Source organism: Epargyreus clarus, unplaced genomic scaffold (assembly GCF_041222505.1).
Source record: "Epargyreus clarus isolate Ecla_fem2 unplaced genomic scaffold, WU_Ecla_fem_2.2 ptg000029l, whole genome shotgun sequence".
Lineage (NCBI taxonomy): Eukaryota > Metazoa > Arthropoda > Insecta > Lepidoptera > Hesperiidae > Epargyreus > Epargyreus clarus.
The window spans coordinates 2,790,103-2,809,238 of NW_027332235.1; the positions used below are offsets into that span (position 1 = coordinate 2,790,103).

The window sequence follows — 19,136 nt, forward strand, 5'->3', positions numbered from 1 at the left end:
ATGCATACGGTACGGTACATACAGCAAAATAACATTTTTTACAATTTTTGTATGTCTGTTTGTTTCGAGCTAATCTCTGAAATGGCTGAACCGACTTTTATTGGCAGGTAGCTGATGTAAAAACGAGTAACTTAGGCTATTTATATTTTAGAACTAGCTGTGCCCCGCGGTTTCACCCGCGTTATTTCTTTTTAGCGCAGGTGAAACCGCGGGGCCTAGCTAGTTCAAAAATAAGTGTGGCGGTGGTGCCTTCAGAGCTGAAGTTCTATCACCTTTAAAAATCATAGTTAACAAAACTCAAGTACCTATTGCTGAATACCTAGCAACGGATCCATAAGTATGTATTCAAATGTCCTGAATACGCCAATTAGGTTCACAGTGAACACAGTCACATATGAACTGCGCCTAACTTTAGCAAGGTTTATAAATTGTTTGGACTGATAACGTAAGTGCCAGTTGAGGAGATACGCCGGAGTTTGTAAACGTAAGTTTGTTTTAATTATTTATTTGTTTTATATAATGTTATTTTATAAGTGGTTTGATTGTACTGAAGGTATATGTCGCTATGAAGTGTTTTTTTGCAATGCGTTCTATCAATTGATATAGATAATTAAAGTGACATAAATATCCAGCCGGCACTAGCGATCTTCTCACTGTAAATAAAAGATAATAGTGAATGAGATACGCGATCCTATACGATAGTATCGATAAAATCATATAAGAATAAACGAAATGAGAGTTGAATTAGTTGTAATAGGTTATCTTATGAATTGATAGCAGTAACAATTTATTTTTTAATAATGCGAAATATTACTTACTTAATTTGTAATACGTGCTGGCGACGTTTTTTTTCTCGCACCCTATACACATATGTACACCCTACCACAGAATATGTATGTTGCAAGCAAGTAGCCGCTCAGATAACAGCCTAGCCTCTTTACTAAACAGTAACGCTCGAGTGTTTTCGGCGCCTCTCGTATGTGTTTTCAAGTACCCCTCGTATGACCCCAGTGCGATCGCACCGCCCTAGGACCGCCCCTGTCCTCATCCTTCTTAGTTAAGATCTTGAAACACAAATTTGTTTCCATATTTAAATTACAGATATCAAAAAACAATATAATAATGGTGCACCTAATCGAGCAAGAGTTTGGTACTTTCAAGGGTGAACCCGTGAAGAAGTTTACATGGAAATCAAAAAGTGGGTTCAGCGTCTCCGTTATCTCTTATGGTGCGATTGTTCAAGCTATAGAGGTGATTGTTTTTTATTATTTTACCATTTTAGAATTAAGTTTTTAAATGTATGTGTTTTTATAATACAGCGTTGCAAACAGGCATGCAGTCTTCCTGGTGAACCAGCTGTAAGGATATTAAATTAGTGGATTAAAAATAAGGACAAAATTAGAATGTCTTCTATAGGTTCATTCCATCTTATAGGAATCCTAGACCTTACTCAAGTACCTATGTATGATTTTTGGAGCTAATTAAAAAATGATAACTTGATTTAACGATGACGGAAAACTTCGCGCGGAAACCTATATGCCTAAGTTCTGAAAAAAAGCTACCAAAGGTGTCTGAAGTTTACCAATCCGGAATGGGCTAACGTATAAGACTATTGGCTTAATACCATTTCACTTTGAGAGGATACCTGTGCTCAGATTGATTGTGATGATGATAAAATGTGGCGAGTCAAGTCACAAGTTCTATTACCGGAAAGATACCTAAATTATATTCTTTTCTCTAGGTTCCAGACAAGCACGGTGAGATCAACGATGTAGTGTTAGGCTTCGACGACATTAATGGCTACGTGAACAGAAATACTCCATACCTCGGTGCCACTGTCGGTCGATGCGCCAACCGGATAGGGGGCGCTAGTTTCCAAATAGATGGCGCCACGTACGAACTGGCGAAGAATGTAGGCATCGACCACTTGCATGGCGGAATTGTTGGCTTTGACAAGGTAAGTGGTGTACTACCTTCAGGTGATTTATAACAAATGTGACATTGCAATCCGTGAGTCGACTCGAGTTAGTTGTACACCGGTAGCGTCGAGAGACAGACGTGTCGCAAATCCACGAATCCAAAATTCTTAGGTTGTTTTCTTGAGTTTCAACCCATGTGATCAAATCTCACGACAACAGTAAGAATGAACGAATGAATGAACAATAGAAAAATAGTTACCTAGTAGGTTTGGTACATGTTTAGTCCTCCAAATTTTAAAAATTCTAAAATAGTTTTCCTATAAATGACTTATGAGTATATTTTTAGGTGAATTGGAAGAGCGTTGTCGATGGGAACCAAGTGATATTCAGCTATTTATCCAAAGATGGGGAGGAAGGGTACCCTGGGGACCTGGTGACCAGCGTAATTTACGAGGTGAAGGATGACACACTCTACGTGGAGTTCGTGGCCACCACCACCAAGAAAACCGTGGTCAATCTGACCAACCACTCGTACTTCAATTTAGCTGGTCATGAGCTTGGTGCTGCAGAGCTATACAATCACGTTATTACGATAAATGCTGACAAGTAAGTTGGGGATTTTCCCAAATCTATAAGATTTTAAGATTTATTAAAGACTAGTTTTTGCCTGCGGCTTCGCCCGCGTTTAAAAGAAAATAATATAACATACATAAAATTGAAAATTCGTACCTTCAACTTTGCTAAAGATCATCACTTGATCAAATGCTTAACTATGCATTTGATCAAGTGACGATTCAATCCTTACTAATATCGATTAAAATAATTGATGTTTTGGGTCCAAAAGATCGATTCTCCGATTAATCGATCTTAGATCGCCATCCCTAGTTCCCGTGGGATTTCCGGGATAAAAATATTCTATGTCCTTTCTCGGGTCTCAGATTATATTTGTACAAACTTTCATTAAAATCGGTTCAGTGGTTTGGGCGTGAAGAAGAGACAACCAGACAGACAGACAGACAGACAGAGTTACTTTCGGATTTATAATATTGAGTAAGGAAGTAAGGATAAGGATTAGTAAGGATTAAATACACAGTTTATAAAGATATACAAAAATATAGTTCAAGTACACAGTCTTATACTCCTCGTAAAACAGCTAGTCCGCTCTGAATATAGAAATGAATCGCGTCGCCATAGCAAATTGTATGACTACGCCTGCTCGCATCAACTTCAGAGCGGACTAGTAGTTTGGCGCGGACTATACTAAAATTGTGCATAGGTTAGGCTTATATATGCTTACTCACCATATTACACTTCTTTAAATCTTTTAACATTTTAATACGAAGTGCGTCATGGTGTCATACAATTTAGAATTCCCACCACGTATCGCGATGATACATAAGCAAATCGTCTTTTCGTATTAAATAGTTACAATGCAATTTCAAAGTTCATTTACATATAATTTTTTTCATTCAATCCCATTTGCATCAAATGTCTTCATGTGAAATGAGAATGAGAATAGGTATTTACATTTTAGAATGACAGACCTCTGAGTAAAGTTTCTGATTCTATGACCTTTCGGATGTTTCAGAATAACGGAAACAACATCAGAATCGATACCGACTGGTAAACTCCTGAATGTGGGTGGTACTCCTTATGACCTGAGGGTGCCTAAGCGACTGGGCGACCTCATGGCTACCACTTCATATGATGACAACTACTGCGTCTCCACGCATGGGAATGAGGTAACTTATTTTGGCAAATATGCTTTTTAATCAACTTTATAAAAGAAGGTATTGCATTCGACGGCTGTATACCTATGTATGTATATGTGTATATCAGCGATTTTCCCAAAAACTATTTAATCAATTTTGATTAGATTATTTGAAAGCTTATTTTACAAAGAAGGTTTTATATACATAGGTACATAATACATTACGTAGGATTTTTTTACTCAAATGTCCCTAATGGAGCTATAATAGAAATAGTTAGAGTTTTACGAGGGATCTAGACCGAAACGAAGACGGGGTCGCCTAGTCTCTTTGAGTATTTTTTCCGCCATTAGTTAAAGGGTCTAAAATAAAAAAGACTGCTTGAAGTTTTTTATCTTTTTTCCTCGCCTCTTCTTCTCCGGGAATCTTTAAATTGTAAGTGTAATAAGCCTTTATAATATGAATACAATGGCAAGTTTTTTTTTACAAAATATACAACTCATGTTTGTCACCTCTGGAGACGATATATGAGCTAAAAACATATAAAGCAACCATTTTGGTTAACATTTTATAGACACGAGCTAGAGATATACATTGAATTTTAGGGTATGAATTTCGTCTCGCGCGTCGAGCATCCACCTTCAGGACGCTACATGGAGCTGTACAGCAATCAGCCAGGAGTCCAGCTCTACACCTCCAACTTCCTCCCAGCTCCTGGAGACGCTGCTCTGGTCGGCAAGGGCGGCTCAGGGTACCGACTCCACGGTGCCTTCTGTTTGGAGACCCAGAAGTACCCTGATGCGGTCCACCACCCCAACTTCCTAACGACTATTCTGAAGCCCGGGGAGGTTTACAGACACCGTGTGTCGTACGCCTTTGGAGTCGTTGAGACTGAGAAACCTGCTGTTGTTGTTGCTTGATTAATAAAATGTTTCTACAATGCATTGTAATTTTTGCTATTATTATTGTTGCGAGAAAATCAAATGTAACCTAATAACAGCAGTGTTAGACGCTGCTGTGTTCCGGTTTGAAGGGTGGTGTAAGGGAGACAGACCTTTCCGAGGCATTCCAGCTTAGTCCTCAGGGGTAGCGGCGCATCTGTTGCCGACCTCAGGTAAGAATATCTTATCCTATCTGGGGTTGATTACAGATGTCCATGGGCGGCAGTAGCCACTTAACATCAGGTGGACTGCATGCTCGTCTGCTACTCTTATATTATAAAAAAAAAAACTGTTGCACACAGTTAACTTGAAAAGTAAGACTTACTCTTTTTTACTTTACTTACTTACCGGCGGATTACATGAACATGTACCCCTACATAGATTTCTACTAAACTCAGAAATAATGAGGAATATGCTTCGATCGTTGTGAGGGACATTGCCAGTGAAAATTTTAGCTGAGTAGGGATTTCAAAAGTCAGTATGTTAACTTTAATGAAACAGATTTACAGATCTCAAATATATTATATTACTTCACAAATAAACATGCTAGATGTATCCATATAAATAAAATACATTTTTACTTAGAAGCTAGAACAATAAAATTGAACACTTCATTCTTGACAAGCAACTTCTCTCTTTCAGTCATCTTCTCTTTCAGTCAGAGTCTGAAAGTGGGATACCCTCCTGTAAAAACAAGATTACGAAAATAATGACACAATCATTTTTATGCATCATATTTTATGAATGTTATAAATGAACGAAAATAAAAAAAATATATCAATAGCGATTCTCAAATTCCTGTAAATAAAGAAGAAGTTACATTGAGAATATAATTAATGTAAGTCAAAAAGATTTTGTAAATTCTAATTGTATACTTGCAATCATTTATAAATAATAATATATCAAACTACATAATACTAAAACCATAGATTTGTAAAGATACTTCGCCGCCTTGAAATTGAATAAAGCCACAAACGGCTTATTAGTAAGTTCTTTTTTTGAATTCTTGACAAATAAAAACATTTTTAGAGATTTATTTAGTAAGTTCTTTTTTTGAATTCTTGACAAATAAAATAATTTATGAATAAATAACTAATACTGCGTAATTTACGTAATAAATAAATAAGTAATGATTTCAAATATTTTAGGGACATTTTAGGACGGAGACGTGGCAAAACCTTTTTACGCAACCATTTCAATTGTCAAAACTGGGTACATTTTCTTGTTAGGAGTGAGTAATCTTTACTAATCTATGACTAAAACAAAAAAATACTGTATATACTCTTAATTAGGATTACTCCTAAAATTAATCCTAATTTAAAATTTAAAATTAATCCTAAGAGTATATACACTATTACTCCATTCATATTTTTTTTACCTCAAATTTCCCAATAAGGACATCAGAATCGTCCGAAGGTGGTCCTCCATCTACGTCATCCACTGCGGTTATTTGTGGACCTGTTCATGTAATTATGTTTTATCATTATCACGAATCCATAACAGTGTCACTGCAGACACCAGACCCTCACAAACTGAGAAACAGGTGCAGATTTGCCAGGCACGAAAGTCTTTTTACAATGTTCTTTTCATAGCCATATCTACTTACTGATAATCAGCGATACTAAAAGCCTATTGGGACCCTACTACGCTGAAGGTAATAGAACCCTTTGTGGTTCGACTCCGGCGGCATCACCGCCACACCTATTTCTGCCTAATAACAGCAGTGTTAGGCGCTGCTGTGTTCCGGTTTGAAGGGTGTGGTAAGAGAGACATACTATTCCGAGGCGTTCCAGCCCAGCTCCAGCGTTCCTCAGGGGTAGCGGCGCATCTGTGGCCGACCTCAGGTAGGAATATCTAATCCTATCTGGGGTTGATTACAGATGTTCATGGGCGGCAGTAACCACTTACCATCAGGTGGACTGCATACTCGTATGCTATTCCTATATTATAAAAAAATAACAGGATTTTATCTCTGGAGCCTACCTTTTATAAAGTCGCATTGTGTGAAAAAGTAACTGGACAGATATTGTCTGGGACTGACAAAAAACGCATCATGTACCAAAATACCTTAAAAAAATACAAAAAAAGTTAGAATTTCTGTCCTCACCCATAGGTATACCCTCCATGGGCTCGAAGAGGTCCATCGCGATGAGGTCCAGCGGAGGAGACGGTGCGGGGGGAGGCAACGAACACGAGGACGAGATTCCACTACCTGGCGAACAAGAAAACTATAAAACTGATGTTTTTGTATTTAACAATCCGCTTGAAATGTGGTAGATTCAGAATGATTTGAACGGGGAGGTACCACCAACACACTCATTTCTTTTTGGAAGCAGTTCTGCATCTCTGTAAAAGGTTTTAGAATCCAGCTGATTTACATATGAGTCGACCATTTCATTCCTCAGGAGTGCAAACGCATCTTTCATCCTTCATTTAGAACAAGTTCTACCTGATTTACTTCAAGTAGAATCTATTCTAAATTAAGTTGATCACAGGTGTCCGTAGGCAGCAGTGACCTACTTCAATCTTATAAAAAAATAAAGCAAAGAAAAAATAAATAAAAAGCTCGTTATAACCTGGTCTACAATTATCCTGATAATTTGACGGACCGTTCAATGTTTCAGGATCAGTAGTGGGGGATCCCATAGTCAGGGAGCATGGCTCTAACTTCACTTCACCCACTAGATAAAAATAAAGAACAAAATCATAAAATAAATAAATGAAATTACGATTCAGTCTTGTCAGCAAATTCAGTATGTCAGCAAATTCAGCATGTCAGCAAATTCCAAACGTGTTCAAAATGCTACGTTTCGTGTTCGCTATTTAGCTAGGCTACGTAAGTGACAAGTTCAGAATTTTGGGAAACAAATCAGAAATAATGATTAATCATTATAGTTAAAACCAAATAACAACACAGCTTTGTCAAAGGGAGGTCTCCCGCCGGGCTACGTGATCATGCCCGGGGAGCGGCCGTGCTCCAACAGTCTCAGTTCGGAGCTTGTACATATGCAAGATGTTTAGAAAACTTTCGATAGCGTGATTCATCAGCGCCATCTGTTGACGAGTAGCGGAAGGTCGCCACACAGTCAAAATAATGGGTCCAGATTTTTTTTTTTTTTATAATATAAGAGTAGCAGACGAGCATGCAGTCCACCTGATGGTAAGTGGCTACTGCCGCCCATGGACATCTGTAATCAACCCCAGATAGGATTAGATATTCCTACCTGAGGTCGGCCACAGATGCGCCGCTACCCCTGAGGACTAAGCTGGAACGCCTCGGAAAAGTCTGTCTCCCTTACCACACCCTTCAAACCGGAACACAGCAGCGCCTAACACTGCTGTTATTAGGTAGAAATAGGTGTGGCGGTGGTGCCGCCGGAGTCGAACCACAAAGGGTTCTACCACCTTTAAATTAGGACAGATCATGTTTATTATACATATCTTCAAGTCCCTGGGGGGTTATGTTTGGTCTTTTGTCCTTTTAGTCCTTTTTGACCATTTGTTTGAAAGGATCATCAAGTGTTCCACAAACGAAAAAAAATATATATATAATATACCAAAATTGTGACGCTTTTATGAAACCGTATAATATACCAAAATTGTTGACGCTTTTATGAATGGTAAAAGTTACTTACTCTCAGTGGAGAGAGTAGTGTGGTAGGCGTGGTGGGGTTCCTCGACCGCCAGGTGCAGTCTACCACCGGGTCTGATCCGGGGCACCACGGTGGCCACCACCGGCACCCTGATTTGAACGGCGCTGCCCACTTCCGATGTACCTTCTACATCCACATCCTGTAGAACAATGAATCATCAACAACCCATTACTGTTGCCACTGCTGGGCACGGGTCTCCTCCATAACGAGAAGGATTAGGCCATAGTCCACCGCGCTGGCCAAGTGCGTATTGGTAGACTTCACATACATTTGAGTTTTTTTTTTATAAATCTCTCAGGTATGCAGGTTTCCTCATGATGTTTTCCTTCACCGTTTAGCAAGTGATAATTCATTTCTAATATGCACATAACTTTGAAAATCAGAGGCGCGTGCCTGGGATTTGAACCTCGGACCCCTCGACTAGAGGCCGAGTTTCTTAACCACTAGGCTATCACTGCTTAGAATAATGAATATGCTAGAATAATGAATTTACAAATGAAATTAATTATCGATCTGCAAAAGGTCATATTTATATCTTCAGGCATTGGACGTAGCGCTTAGAAATCATAACTTTCTATACAATATTTTGACAAGAACAGCCTGTGCATACGCGGTGGCGTTATTTATCTAACATAACACAAAATAATAAAATCGTGACAAATATTTTTTTGGTAGAAATTCAGTTAAAAATAACTTATATCATAATATAAAGTAAATCAGTTTACCGAAAACTTTAAACAATGCAAAACTTACCTCAGTCGAGGGGCTTCCGTCGTCCTTCAACACAATCTTCCCACCTACTCTTAAATCCTCCGCTGTTGCCGGAACCAGCATCTGCATAACACAATGACACGAGATAAGTAGGACAAAGTTGAAAAATAATTATAGTTTATTCAAATGCTGGATAGACGTGGAAAACAATAAGACTTCCTAAAATTACTTTGGCGGGAATGTGAAATTTAAACCTAAAAGTCAAACTGTAAACATGTTCATTCATAATATTTTTTTGTACTTGTGATTTTTGTCATAATCATTAAAATTATCATTACGGTAATTTTGCAGTATTCTCATCAAATTTCTACTGCACGAAAATTTAAAAAATCAGTAATTCCACTCAGACTCTGTAACACTAAATAATTTCAAAAACCGTTCAATCTACCTGTTTTCCACCAGGCACATTCGTATCCACAACCTTCACTAGAACAGGTGCCCCACTATCAGACTTGAGGAGTGCGAAGGGAGTTTGTTTTGTCGCCAGAGCGATCCTCATGTGATACGTTTTAATCGCATCAACGATCACACCGTTGCTGATCGCTCCCCAGTCGCTGCTCCACGGATCTCCTGTCTCCAAACATTTGGAGACGTCCCAATTAGATGGCTTCGTCCAGGATCCAGAGGAGCCAGGTGGGTAAGGTCCCGTTAAGGAAGTTACTTCGCAATCGGATTGTCTGCAAGAAATTTATAATATCGTCTGTACCGTACCTACATAAGTTCTAATTTGTATTTTTCATTCATTGAATTCTCGTTAAATAAATTGTATTATATATAAAATGAGAAGTAAATATCTTAAATCGTAAATTTTATGATAATTATCCCTGTAGAAATTTACTTAATTTTGAAGGTACACAAAGAGTCCTGTGGTTTGGGTTCGGTGGTTCCACTGTCACCTATTCTGGACTAATAACAGCAGTGATAAGCGTTGTTGAATTCTGATTTGAAGGGTGTAGTAAGGGAGATGTACTTATTCTATGAGAATTGGCATTTCAACTTGGCTCTCAGGTTAGCATCACATCTGTGGTCGACCATGTAATTGATCATGTTCTCAGGTTTTACTTCATAATATTGTAAAAAGGAATAAAAATACAATTTGTATGTCTAGCAAACAAATTTAAACTTGTTGTTTAAATTTGTGACTAAAGTAAATATTATATCACTAAAGTATTTCATACCTGGAATCTAAGGGTTCATCTTTATTTTCAATAGATTGCCGAGAGCTGCTACTAGGTATTCTGACTTTTGGAGGATTAGGACCGCTTTCTTCAGGATGTGCCTGAAATATACGAAGCGTATATTTTCCACGTAATAATATTGCGAATACTTTAACAATTGATTAGTTTGCTAAATGGTGTTTACTTATATCGAATCATGTTCATTATTAATAATGAATCTATCCAATTTCAATAAATATATCCCAATTCTAGTAGGAAGAAATTGTCAAATTAAGCAGGCAAAATAAGTAGGTTGACTTTTATCAATAACGGACCTATTTCTGGCTCATAACAGCACAGCAGTGTTAAACACTGCTGTCTTCTGGTTTGAAGGGTGTAATACTTTTGCGAGACGTTCCAGCTTGGTCCTTAGGGATAGTCGCGCATCTGTGGTCGACCTCAGTCCTCAGGTAGACATCTAATCCTATCGGGGGTTGTCACATAGGATTATGACGCGATATGCAAAGTAAAGAATATTATCAAGGTAAAGAGGTAGTTTTTACCTTGTTCTTATGGCACACCAAATTGGATTGCTGATTGAAGCCCTTCAGGCAGATGTTACAACGATAGGGTCGCTCGTTTGTGTGCGTGAATAAGTGATTACGTAAGTTTCCTGCAAATAAGTTTAAGTTTCCATTGTGTGCACTATATTTTATTGTAAGTAAACACAATTTTTAAATGCGGAGTAATAATGACAGTTATGCAGTTTATATGATAAACTTAGTTAAGTTTTGAAGAAGGGTTCTAAGGGTTCTTTGTGGTTCGACTCCGGCGGCACCACCGCCACACCTATTTCTGCCTCATAACAGCTGTGTTAAGCGCTGCTGTGTTCTGGTTTGAAGGGTATGGTAAGGGAACATACTTTTTCGAGGCAGTCCAGCTTAATCTTCAGGGCTACCGGCGCATCTGTGACTGACCTCAGGTAGGAATATCTAATCCTATCTGGGGTCGATTACAGATATCCATGTGCGGCAGTAGCCACTTACCATCAGGTGGATTGAATCTTCTACTCCTATATTATAAAAATGACTACTATTTAATCTTATAAAAAGATCTTAAGTAATATTACTTAATTTCCGCACATGTAAACGGAAGTATTGTACGTAAGAACTGAGGAAACTAAGGAAGGGTATAGGAAGAATTAGGAAATAATGGGGTAGTGGTAACCTTTTTGATGGAATCCTTTGGGACATATATGGCACTTGTAGGGCTTTTCATCCGAGTGCGTCTTGCGGTGGGAGATGAGGGTGGACACGCGGTTGAACGTTTTATTGCACACCTGGATTTTATAATTTAGGAATAATGATAATGGGATATATGTGTTAGACAAAGGAATATTAAATAAAGGATTGATAGATTTATTTTTTCTAAGTTTGAAGTTGAAGGAGTGCAAGAGAGATATCTCTCGACAGAGAGATATTTGCGACCTATGTCAGGTAGGAACCTAATATTATCTGGGTTTTATTACAAATGTCCATAAGGGGCAGTAGTCAGTTACCATCAGGTGGACTGCATGCTCGTCTGCTATTCTTATATTATAAAATCATGCGAAATAATAGTTTAGCGATGTAGTGATGTAAGATGTTACTGCAATAGTATAGTCCGCGTAAAACTGCTAGTCCGCTCTGAATATAGAAATGAATCACGTCGCCATAGCAAATTGTATGACTACACTTGCTCGCAACAACTTCAGAGCGGACTAGCAGTTTGGCGCGGTCGATACCTCACCTCGCAAGAGTACGGTCTCTCAGCGGAGTGTATGGCGCGGTGCTGGCTCAGCGTGGAGAGCTGGCGGAAGCTCTTCGCGCACACGTCGCAGTGGAAGTTGCGCTCGTCCGTGTGCGTCGGCAGGTGACGCATCAGCGTGTACTGGTGCTGGAACTCCCTACTACCTGGACGGTGTCATAACAATACTTCCTTTACCCATTTCTACGTTTACGTTGATATAAAACTTCTTTACGAACGCTTGACTTTGGGAGTAAGGTGGTGAATAATGGGAGCGTTACGAAATAAGCTTGGGGAATAAGCTGGTGAACATGATGAGAGCGGTACGAAGTGTGATCCGGCGAGGCGAATGGAAGTTGAGAGGAAGATATACGTTAGTGAAGATAGAAAGAGAGAGTTGTGGAAGTTTCGCTCGTCAGTGTGCGTCGGCAGGTGACGTATCGGCGTGTACTGGTGCTGGAACTCCTTACTGCCTGGACCATACCCATTTCTGCGTTTATTTATTGTAAAACTGCGTTCTTTACGTGCGCTTCATTTACAGAGTAAGCTGGCGACTGCATGGCGAGAGCATTACGAAAAGTGTGACGTTGTCATAACATTATTTTGAAGTCAAAGTTCTTTATACACGCTTGACTTGGGGAGTGAGGAGGTGAATGTGTGATAATAGTGTTACGGAAAGTGTGATCAGGAGAGGCGAACGGAAGAGAAAAAGAGCTGAGTTTCGTGTTTTGTTTCTGTGGAACGGTTTGGGTGTAGGCTCACTCCTACATATGGGTACCATCTTTGTCCCCAGGATTGGTAACGCATCCGTGGTTGGCTTTAGGACAAACCTCTCCATTCGATGTGGAGTTGGTTAAATTCCATAGATGTTTTAGATATTTTCATTTGCTACTTCAATCTACTTATAGACACTACTATTACTTACAAATAAAAGACAGAATATTGAAAAGACTGCTAAGCCTCTCAGATTTTGATTTCAAACAAGAGAACATTTTTGCCGACAAAGATAAGTACCTACTATTTATTTTGGATCCCTTCCCACTCCTTCCCACTCAATATAGGGTGAAAAAAAAAATTAAATTCAAACATTTCGACCTTTCTTTAACGATATCGATCTGTCCGTTTTAGTAAAGCAAGCCTTTCCCTATACAAGCTATAGCTACGTCCAAGGCCAATCCATATTAGCAAATACTCACATATCCCACACTCCCAAAGCTTGACAGTGCGGCCATGTCGCTTCACAAACTTCACGTAGTGGAACCGCGAGCGCGGGTCAGCCTTGTCCACCTTGCACGTAGACTTACTGGTCTTGCTACGCTCTGTACTCGTGCCTGGTAATGAAAAAATCGAGTCAGTTGAAGATATTTATCGGTTATAAAACGCGAAATATCTTTTGGAAAATATCTTCTTCTTCTCAATTTGGGGTCCAAGTTTTGAATCACAAATCTCTGATTTTTCAAAGAGAGGAATGTATTACAAATTGATTACCACATGCTATAACAGTGAAGGAAAATATTGAGAGGCAACAGCCTGACAGTCTTTAGCAAAGTTGTTGTCCGTGAGCCCACGAATGTTTCAGAGTTGGTACGACCAATTTTCGCCAGATGGTGCCGCTTTCATTCCAATGAAGGTACGAATTTTTAGTTTTATGTACCTATGTTAGTATGTCATATTATAGTTGTCAATAATACAATAATAACCAAAACTAGTAGGTACATAAAGTCTTATGAAGCGGAAGTATTAAGGGAAGGTTAAGGTCTTTACTTGTGCAAGGATTCCCTGAGGTCGTTGAGGTTACTGCCTGCTGTTCCACATACGGCTTCCTGGTGAAGATCATGCCGTTACGGTTGGTATATTGAAATACAGAGCTTGATGAATCTGCTTCCTGTTGGCAAAACAATATCAGGTAAATATAGGACAACATTATTAGTGCGTATTAGAAATTAATTATCACTTGATTATGAAAATGTCAAAGTGTAGCGTTTCTTGCTGAACAAACTTCTTTTTTAGATAAATGTAAAGCAAGATACTGGAGCTAATGCTTTATTAATTATATGTAAAAATGATGGCATTAAAAAAAGAGAATAATTATTATTAAAAAAAAAAAGACAAACCCACAGAGTTTCTTACCGGATCTTCTCAGTAGAGGTCGCATTCCGATCCGGTAGTAGTTTAAGAAAAATATTGTACCTGACAATTTGTAAGTGCCGTCGTTGGTCTATACAAAATAATATATTTCATTTCATTTCACTTGACAAAACGGTGAAGGAAAGCCTCGTGAGGAAACCTGCATACCTGAGAGATTTATAAAAAAAAAATCTCAAAAGGTATGTGAAGTCTACCAATACGCACTTGGTTAGCGCGGTGGACTATGGCCTAATCCTTCTCACTCTGAGAGGAGACCCGTGCCCAGCAGAGGGACAATAATGGGTTGATGATGATGATAGGACAACAAAATAATTGATGAAATATAATTTGCCTACTTTAATTTAATTTGATTTGATTGATATATTTAAACATATTTAATTAACGATAAGAGGTGACGTTGGATTCGTCTGCTTTGTGGGAGTGCCATCTATGAAGATGCTATTTTTGAAGGTGGTAGAACCCTTTGTGGTTCGACTCCGGCGGCACCACCGCCACACCTATTTCTACCTAATAACAGCAGTGTTAGGCGCTGCTGTGTTCCGGTTTGAAGGGTGTGGTAAGGGAGACTTACTTTTCCGAGGCGTTTCAGCTTAGTCCTCAGGGGTAGCGGCGCATCTTTGGCCGACCTCAGGTAGGAATATCTAATCCTATCTGGGGTTGATTACGGATGTCCATGGGCGGCAGTAGCCACTTACCATCAGGTGGACTGCATGCTCGTCTGCTACTCCTATATTATAAAAAAAATGATATAATAACTTTATAGTGACATAGGCTACATTACTTTCCTTTTAAGTAATTATTTTTAAGCAGTACCCTGTATCTAAAATACAGGCCGGTGGCTAAAAATAAGTACTAATTATTGTAATAAATAATCTGTTCCAACCAATCAAAAGGTAATAAAGAAAACCGTACATTTTTGTAGGGACGAAAACGCAAAAAAACTTGTTGGAAAGAAAAGTTACCTTCAGTTCACTCCTAAGCGCTATGTCGAGGTCCTTCCCAAAAGTAGTTTGGCCAGTGGTCCCAAACCCTGGCTCAGAGACGAGAGCAGCGATATTCCCATCTTCCTCAGTCCATGCGAACCTGGCCTGCTGCTGGTCTAGGCCTTCGGGGAAGAACCCGTCTCGTAAGAAACGGGGGGTGTCCAACTGAAAAATTACAGTGCGCTTTTTATTTTACGATGATTTACCTATATATTTTTGAATGGAGCCTCTCCCCCAAGTGTAAAAAAATGATTTAATTTTACAATGTGTAATAGATTTATTCGCCTATTATTCCTCTCTTTCGCTGAATGATAAACATTTCATAAATTGTTTGGTTCTCACTTTGATAACTAAAGATACTTTGCCGCCTTAAAATTGAATAAAGCCACGAAAAGGCAGATTTGTCAGCAGTTTGTTATTTGTTTTTTTTTAATTCGTGACAAATAAAAACACATTTTAGAGAAAAATTACGAATAAATAGCTACTACTGCGTAATTTACATAATAAATAAATAAGTATCTCAAATATTTTAGGGACATTTTAGCACGGAGACGTCGCAAACCTTTTTTACGCAACTATTTCAATTCTCAAAACTGGTTACATTTTCTTGTTAGGAGTGTATAATGTTTACTAATCTATGGGTTCTGACGACCTTTTAGTAATTGTATTGGGGCCCCCCAAGATCGCCAGAGGTGGTAAGGCAGAGTTTCATTTAAATACTTATAGCTTCGGACATTGGTAGTTCGGGAGATGGAAATTACTCACATCATTTCGTCCTGAATTAGAGAGGAGGGACTCGCTGCTGAATCCCAAATCCTTTTTATCATATTTGTCACTCAAGTATACTTCACGGATGCTGAAATACGTATGTAATATTGTAATGTTGTATAGCATACTCAGTTATTTGTCGGCAGCAATATCACTACACCTATTATCTATTTTATAGTTCTTTGTAACATTATATCATGTTGCTTAATACGGCAGATATTTTTTAAGATGTAGACCCGTTGGGGCTCAACTCCGACGGCACCACCGCCGATGTGGTAAGGTAGACATCTTTTCCTGAGACATTAGCCGAGTTTAGTCCTCAAAGGTAGCGTCATCGATATACTACTAATAAATTAGTAATTACTAATAAATTAGTAGTATATCTATAGGTAGCGTCGTATCTGTAGCCGACCTTAGGTAGGAATTTTGGTGATTTAAAAGCTGTCTACGCTGGACTCTACCAAGAGAGAGCTTTAACATATTAAATTATAGTCAATGTTGTATTTTACAACACCCATGATAATATTTAAATACGGAAATATCTGAATATATAGATATTTTTAACAAAAATGGAGAGATTTTCTTAAAATGAATTCAAATAGTGAATCCAAATGTGTTGGTTCAGCTCCCGGTAAGTGACTGATAACCTAACGCCCGTTATTAATACACAATCTATCCAATGTTCTGCCTACTAAAGATCGACATTTGACAATTTTTTCATACAAGGCAAGGCATTTCGATCTTTAGTAAGTAGATAAAAATTGGACGGATTGATTATTAATACTGGGCGTAAAAAATCAGCTACAAGCGTTAAAATAACAGGTTTTGTTTTTGGACATTTTACTAAGTGCCGATAATTCAAAACCTATCTCATTGGTCAGGGAGCAAAAAACAATTCACAAAAAATATATCTCAAATCAATATGGCCTATCACACTTTTGTTTCAAATAATTGAAGATCAAACCTTATAATCTCGTCGCCTGGTCTCATGAGGCTACTTTCTTTTATTTCTTCATCAGAAAACATCATTTATTTTTATCATATTTTATTGTTTTTAGAAAAAAACACGACAGCCCGTCACGAATGTGAACGTTTCAAAAGTGACTTTTTGTGAAAAATTGAATTGTATTGAAATTCGATTTTTTGTTTTTTTAATAACAAATATGGCGTCGCTTATTATGTGACAGTATGTTGATGGATGAATGTGACCTCTTTTGAACTTTAGGGTCAAGGAACTAGGTTGCAATGAACTTTTGGTTAAAAATCGTATAGGTACAGGGACTATTTTGATATTAAGAAGAACATTTATAATATTGAATAAAAAGTTTAAGTAAATAATATTGAAATATATTCCAAATGTAGATATTTATAGTAAATGTAGTTAGTAGCAATATATTTTGTTTATAGCTTTGTTTTTTCTTTTTGTTTTATAAGTTGTTCATTGTTTTTACTAAATATCTGGAGATCTATGAGGAAATCATATTTCTATAATTTGCGGCACTTTGATATTTGGCCTTGTATTATTTTTGATTATTGTATTGTTTAATGTCTTCGCGCCATTTTCATTTCATTAATTTAGCTGTGAAAAAAGAGGCAAATATTGCGCGAAAATTTGTATTTTTTTATGAATCTATCATAATCATTGTGATAAGGTTAGTTTTTATGTAGATAAATAAATAAAAACAGTAAATATATCGATAACCTTAACCTTACTTGTCTTATCTGGTTTAAACTTAAAAATACAACAGGGTATTACGCACCATGATAGAAAAAATATAAAAGCACAAATACTTATAAGAGACAAATGACGATTTCTTTTAATAACAATTTATTTTATAGATTTAACCTATAATTCAATTCGTTAATATGTATCGTGTGTTCTGCAAATATTGAAAATGCTCGTTGCCAATTTGATACCGATATGACGTCACTTCAACAGTAACAAAAATATTTTTGGGGAGCTGTTATATTGTTATAATGGAATGGAATGGCGGCTAGCGTTTCCGTGTAAAAATAGTTTTTTTTGAGGTTTTCGATTCCATAAAAAAAAATTAACAAAAAAATACAACCGACTTCTATGTCACTACAAAGTAAAAAATAATTGAAATAAATGTTGGTTTAGTACATATTTCTGAAGTCGGCGCTCATATTAGACATGCTGTTTACATCGTTATCCAACGTAATATATTTTATATTGTCTTATATGTTCCAACCTAACCTAACTAAATAGTCAATGATGAACTGGCTTTGCAATTTCATTAGAACCTACACCAAATACCTACACCTAAAGGACTCCTTATAGTAGTAACCATGAGGACTCCTGATAGTAACCTTGAGGACTCCTTATAGTAACCTTGAGGACTCCTTATAGTAACCTTGAGGACTCCTGATAGTAACCTTGAGGACTCCTTATAGTAACCATGAGGACTCCTTATAGTAACCTAAAGGACTCCTTATAGTAGTAACCATGAGGACTCCTGATAGTAACCTTGAGGACTCCTTATAGTAACCATGAGGACTCCTTACAGTAACCATGAGGACTCCTGATAGTAACCTTAAGGACACCTTATAGTAACCTTGAGGACTCCTGATAGTAACCTTAAGGACACCTTATAGTAACCTTGAGGACTCCTTATAGTAACCATGAGGACTCCTGATAGTAACCTTGAGGACTCCTTATAGTAACCTTGAGGACTCCTTATAGTAACCTTGAGGACTCCTGATAGTAACCTTAAGGACACCTTATAGTAACCATGAGGACTCCTTATAGTAACCTAAAGGACTCCTTATAGTAGTAACCATGAGGACTCCTGATAGTAACCTTGAGGACTCCTTATAGTAACCTTGAGGACTCCTTATAGTAACCATGAGGACTCCTTATAGTAACCTTAAAATGTTCATGTTGAATAAAGTTTTTAAAGAATGTGTTTTATTTTAAAATTAAGTTGGATGGGAACACTGTGCTGTTTCGTTCTGTCAGATGACAGGTTGTCGATTATAAATAAAGCGTCTTATTAAAAATCTGTGTTTAATTTGAAAATGTAGGTGAAACGACTACATTGCTCATTCTGTGATAATTCCACAATAAGAAACACCATAAATATGTACTGAAAAATCTTCCACACAATTGCATAAATTAAGGCTTACTTAATTTATATTAACACATTTTACAGTTATGAAGTCTTAAAATAATCCAAGGAATAAAATGATTCAAAAAAGGAGTTTTTTGTAAATATCCTATGTGCAATCTTATTTTTGTCTTTCGAGCCAGATTAAAAGCAATAATATTTTTTTAGGTCTTG

The 19,136-nt window shown here is 37.6% G+C and overlaps 2 protein-coding genes across 2 annotated transcripts; one reads left to right on the forward strand and one right to left on the reverse strand.

The window, feature by feature from the left end:
* The first annotated feature begins 313 nt into the window (after window positions 1-313).
* LOC140754399 (galactose mutarotase) lies at window positions 314-4,570 on the forward strand. Its single transcript, XM_073089404.1, has 6 exons — window positions 314-484; window positions 1,102-1,251; window positions 1,742-1,957; window positions 2,266-2,525; window positions 3,508-3,661; window positions 4,234-4,570. The coding sequence occupies exons 2-6, from the start codon at window positions 1,123-1,125 to the stop codon at window positions 4,546-4,548; spliced, it is 1,074 nt and encodes a 357-aa protein (XP_072945505.1). The 5' UTR covers window positions 314-484; window positions 1,102-1,122; the 3' UTR covers window positions 4,549-4,570.
* A 527-nt stretch (window positions 4,571-5,097) lies between these two features.
* LOC140754369 (uncharacterized) lies at window positions 5,098-17,007 on the reverse strand. The gene is made up of 16 exons (XM_073089373.1): window positions 16,799-17,007; window positions 15,832-15,922; window positions 15,046-15,231; window positions 13,700-13,820; window positions 13,132-13,266; window positions 11,939-12,102; window positions 11,378-11,489; window positions 10,714-10,823; window positions 10,172-10,272; window positions 9,382-9,670; window positions 8,972-9,056; window positions 8,205-8,345; window positions 7,146-7,250; window positions 6,677-6,781; window positions 5,948-6,027; window positions 5,098-5,253 (listed from the first exon to the last, which is right to left on the reverse strand). Exons 1-16 carry the CDS (start codon window positions 16,861-16,863, stop codon window positions 5,224-5,226), a joined length of 1,920 nt encoding a protein of 639 aa, XP_072945474.1. The 5' UTR covers window positions 16,864-17,007; the 3' UTR covers window positions 5,098-5,223.
* Window positions 17,008-19,136: the final 2,129 nt, after the last annotated feature.

Coding starts and splice junctions, on each gene's coding strand:
- LOC140754399 (XM_073089404.1), top strand. CDS start 1,123: ATGGTGCACCTAATCGAGCAAGAGTTTGGTACTTTCAAGGGTGAACCC. Junction 1,252..1,741: donor CGATTGTTCAAGCTATAGAG/GTGATTGTTTTT, acceptor TCTTTTCTCTAG/GTTCCAGACAAGCACGGTGA. Junction 1,958..2,265: donor GAATTGTTGGCTTTGACAAG/GTAAGTGGTGTA, acceptor GTATATTTTTAG/GTGAATTGGAAGAGCGTTGT.
- LOC140754369 (XM_073089373.1), bottom strand. CDS start 16,863: ATGATGTTTTCTGATGAAGAAATAAAAGAAAGTAGCCTCATGAGACCA. Junction 10,824..11,377: donor CAAAGGATTCCATCAAAAAG/GTTACCACTACC, acceptor ACTTATTTGCAG/GAAACTTACGTAATCACTTA. Junction 7,251..8,204: donor CACTACTCTCTCCACTGAGA/GTAAGTAACTTT, acceptor ATTTTTATCTAG/TGGGTGAAGTGAAGTTAGAG.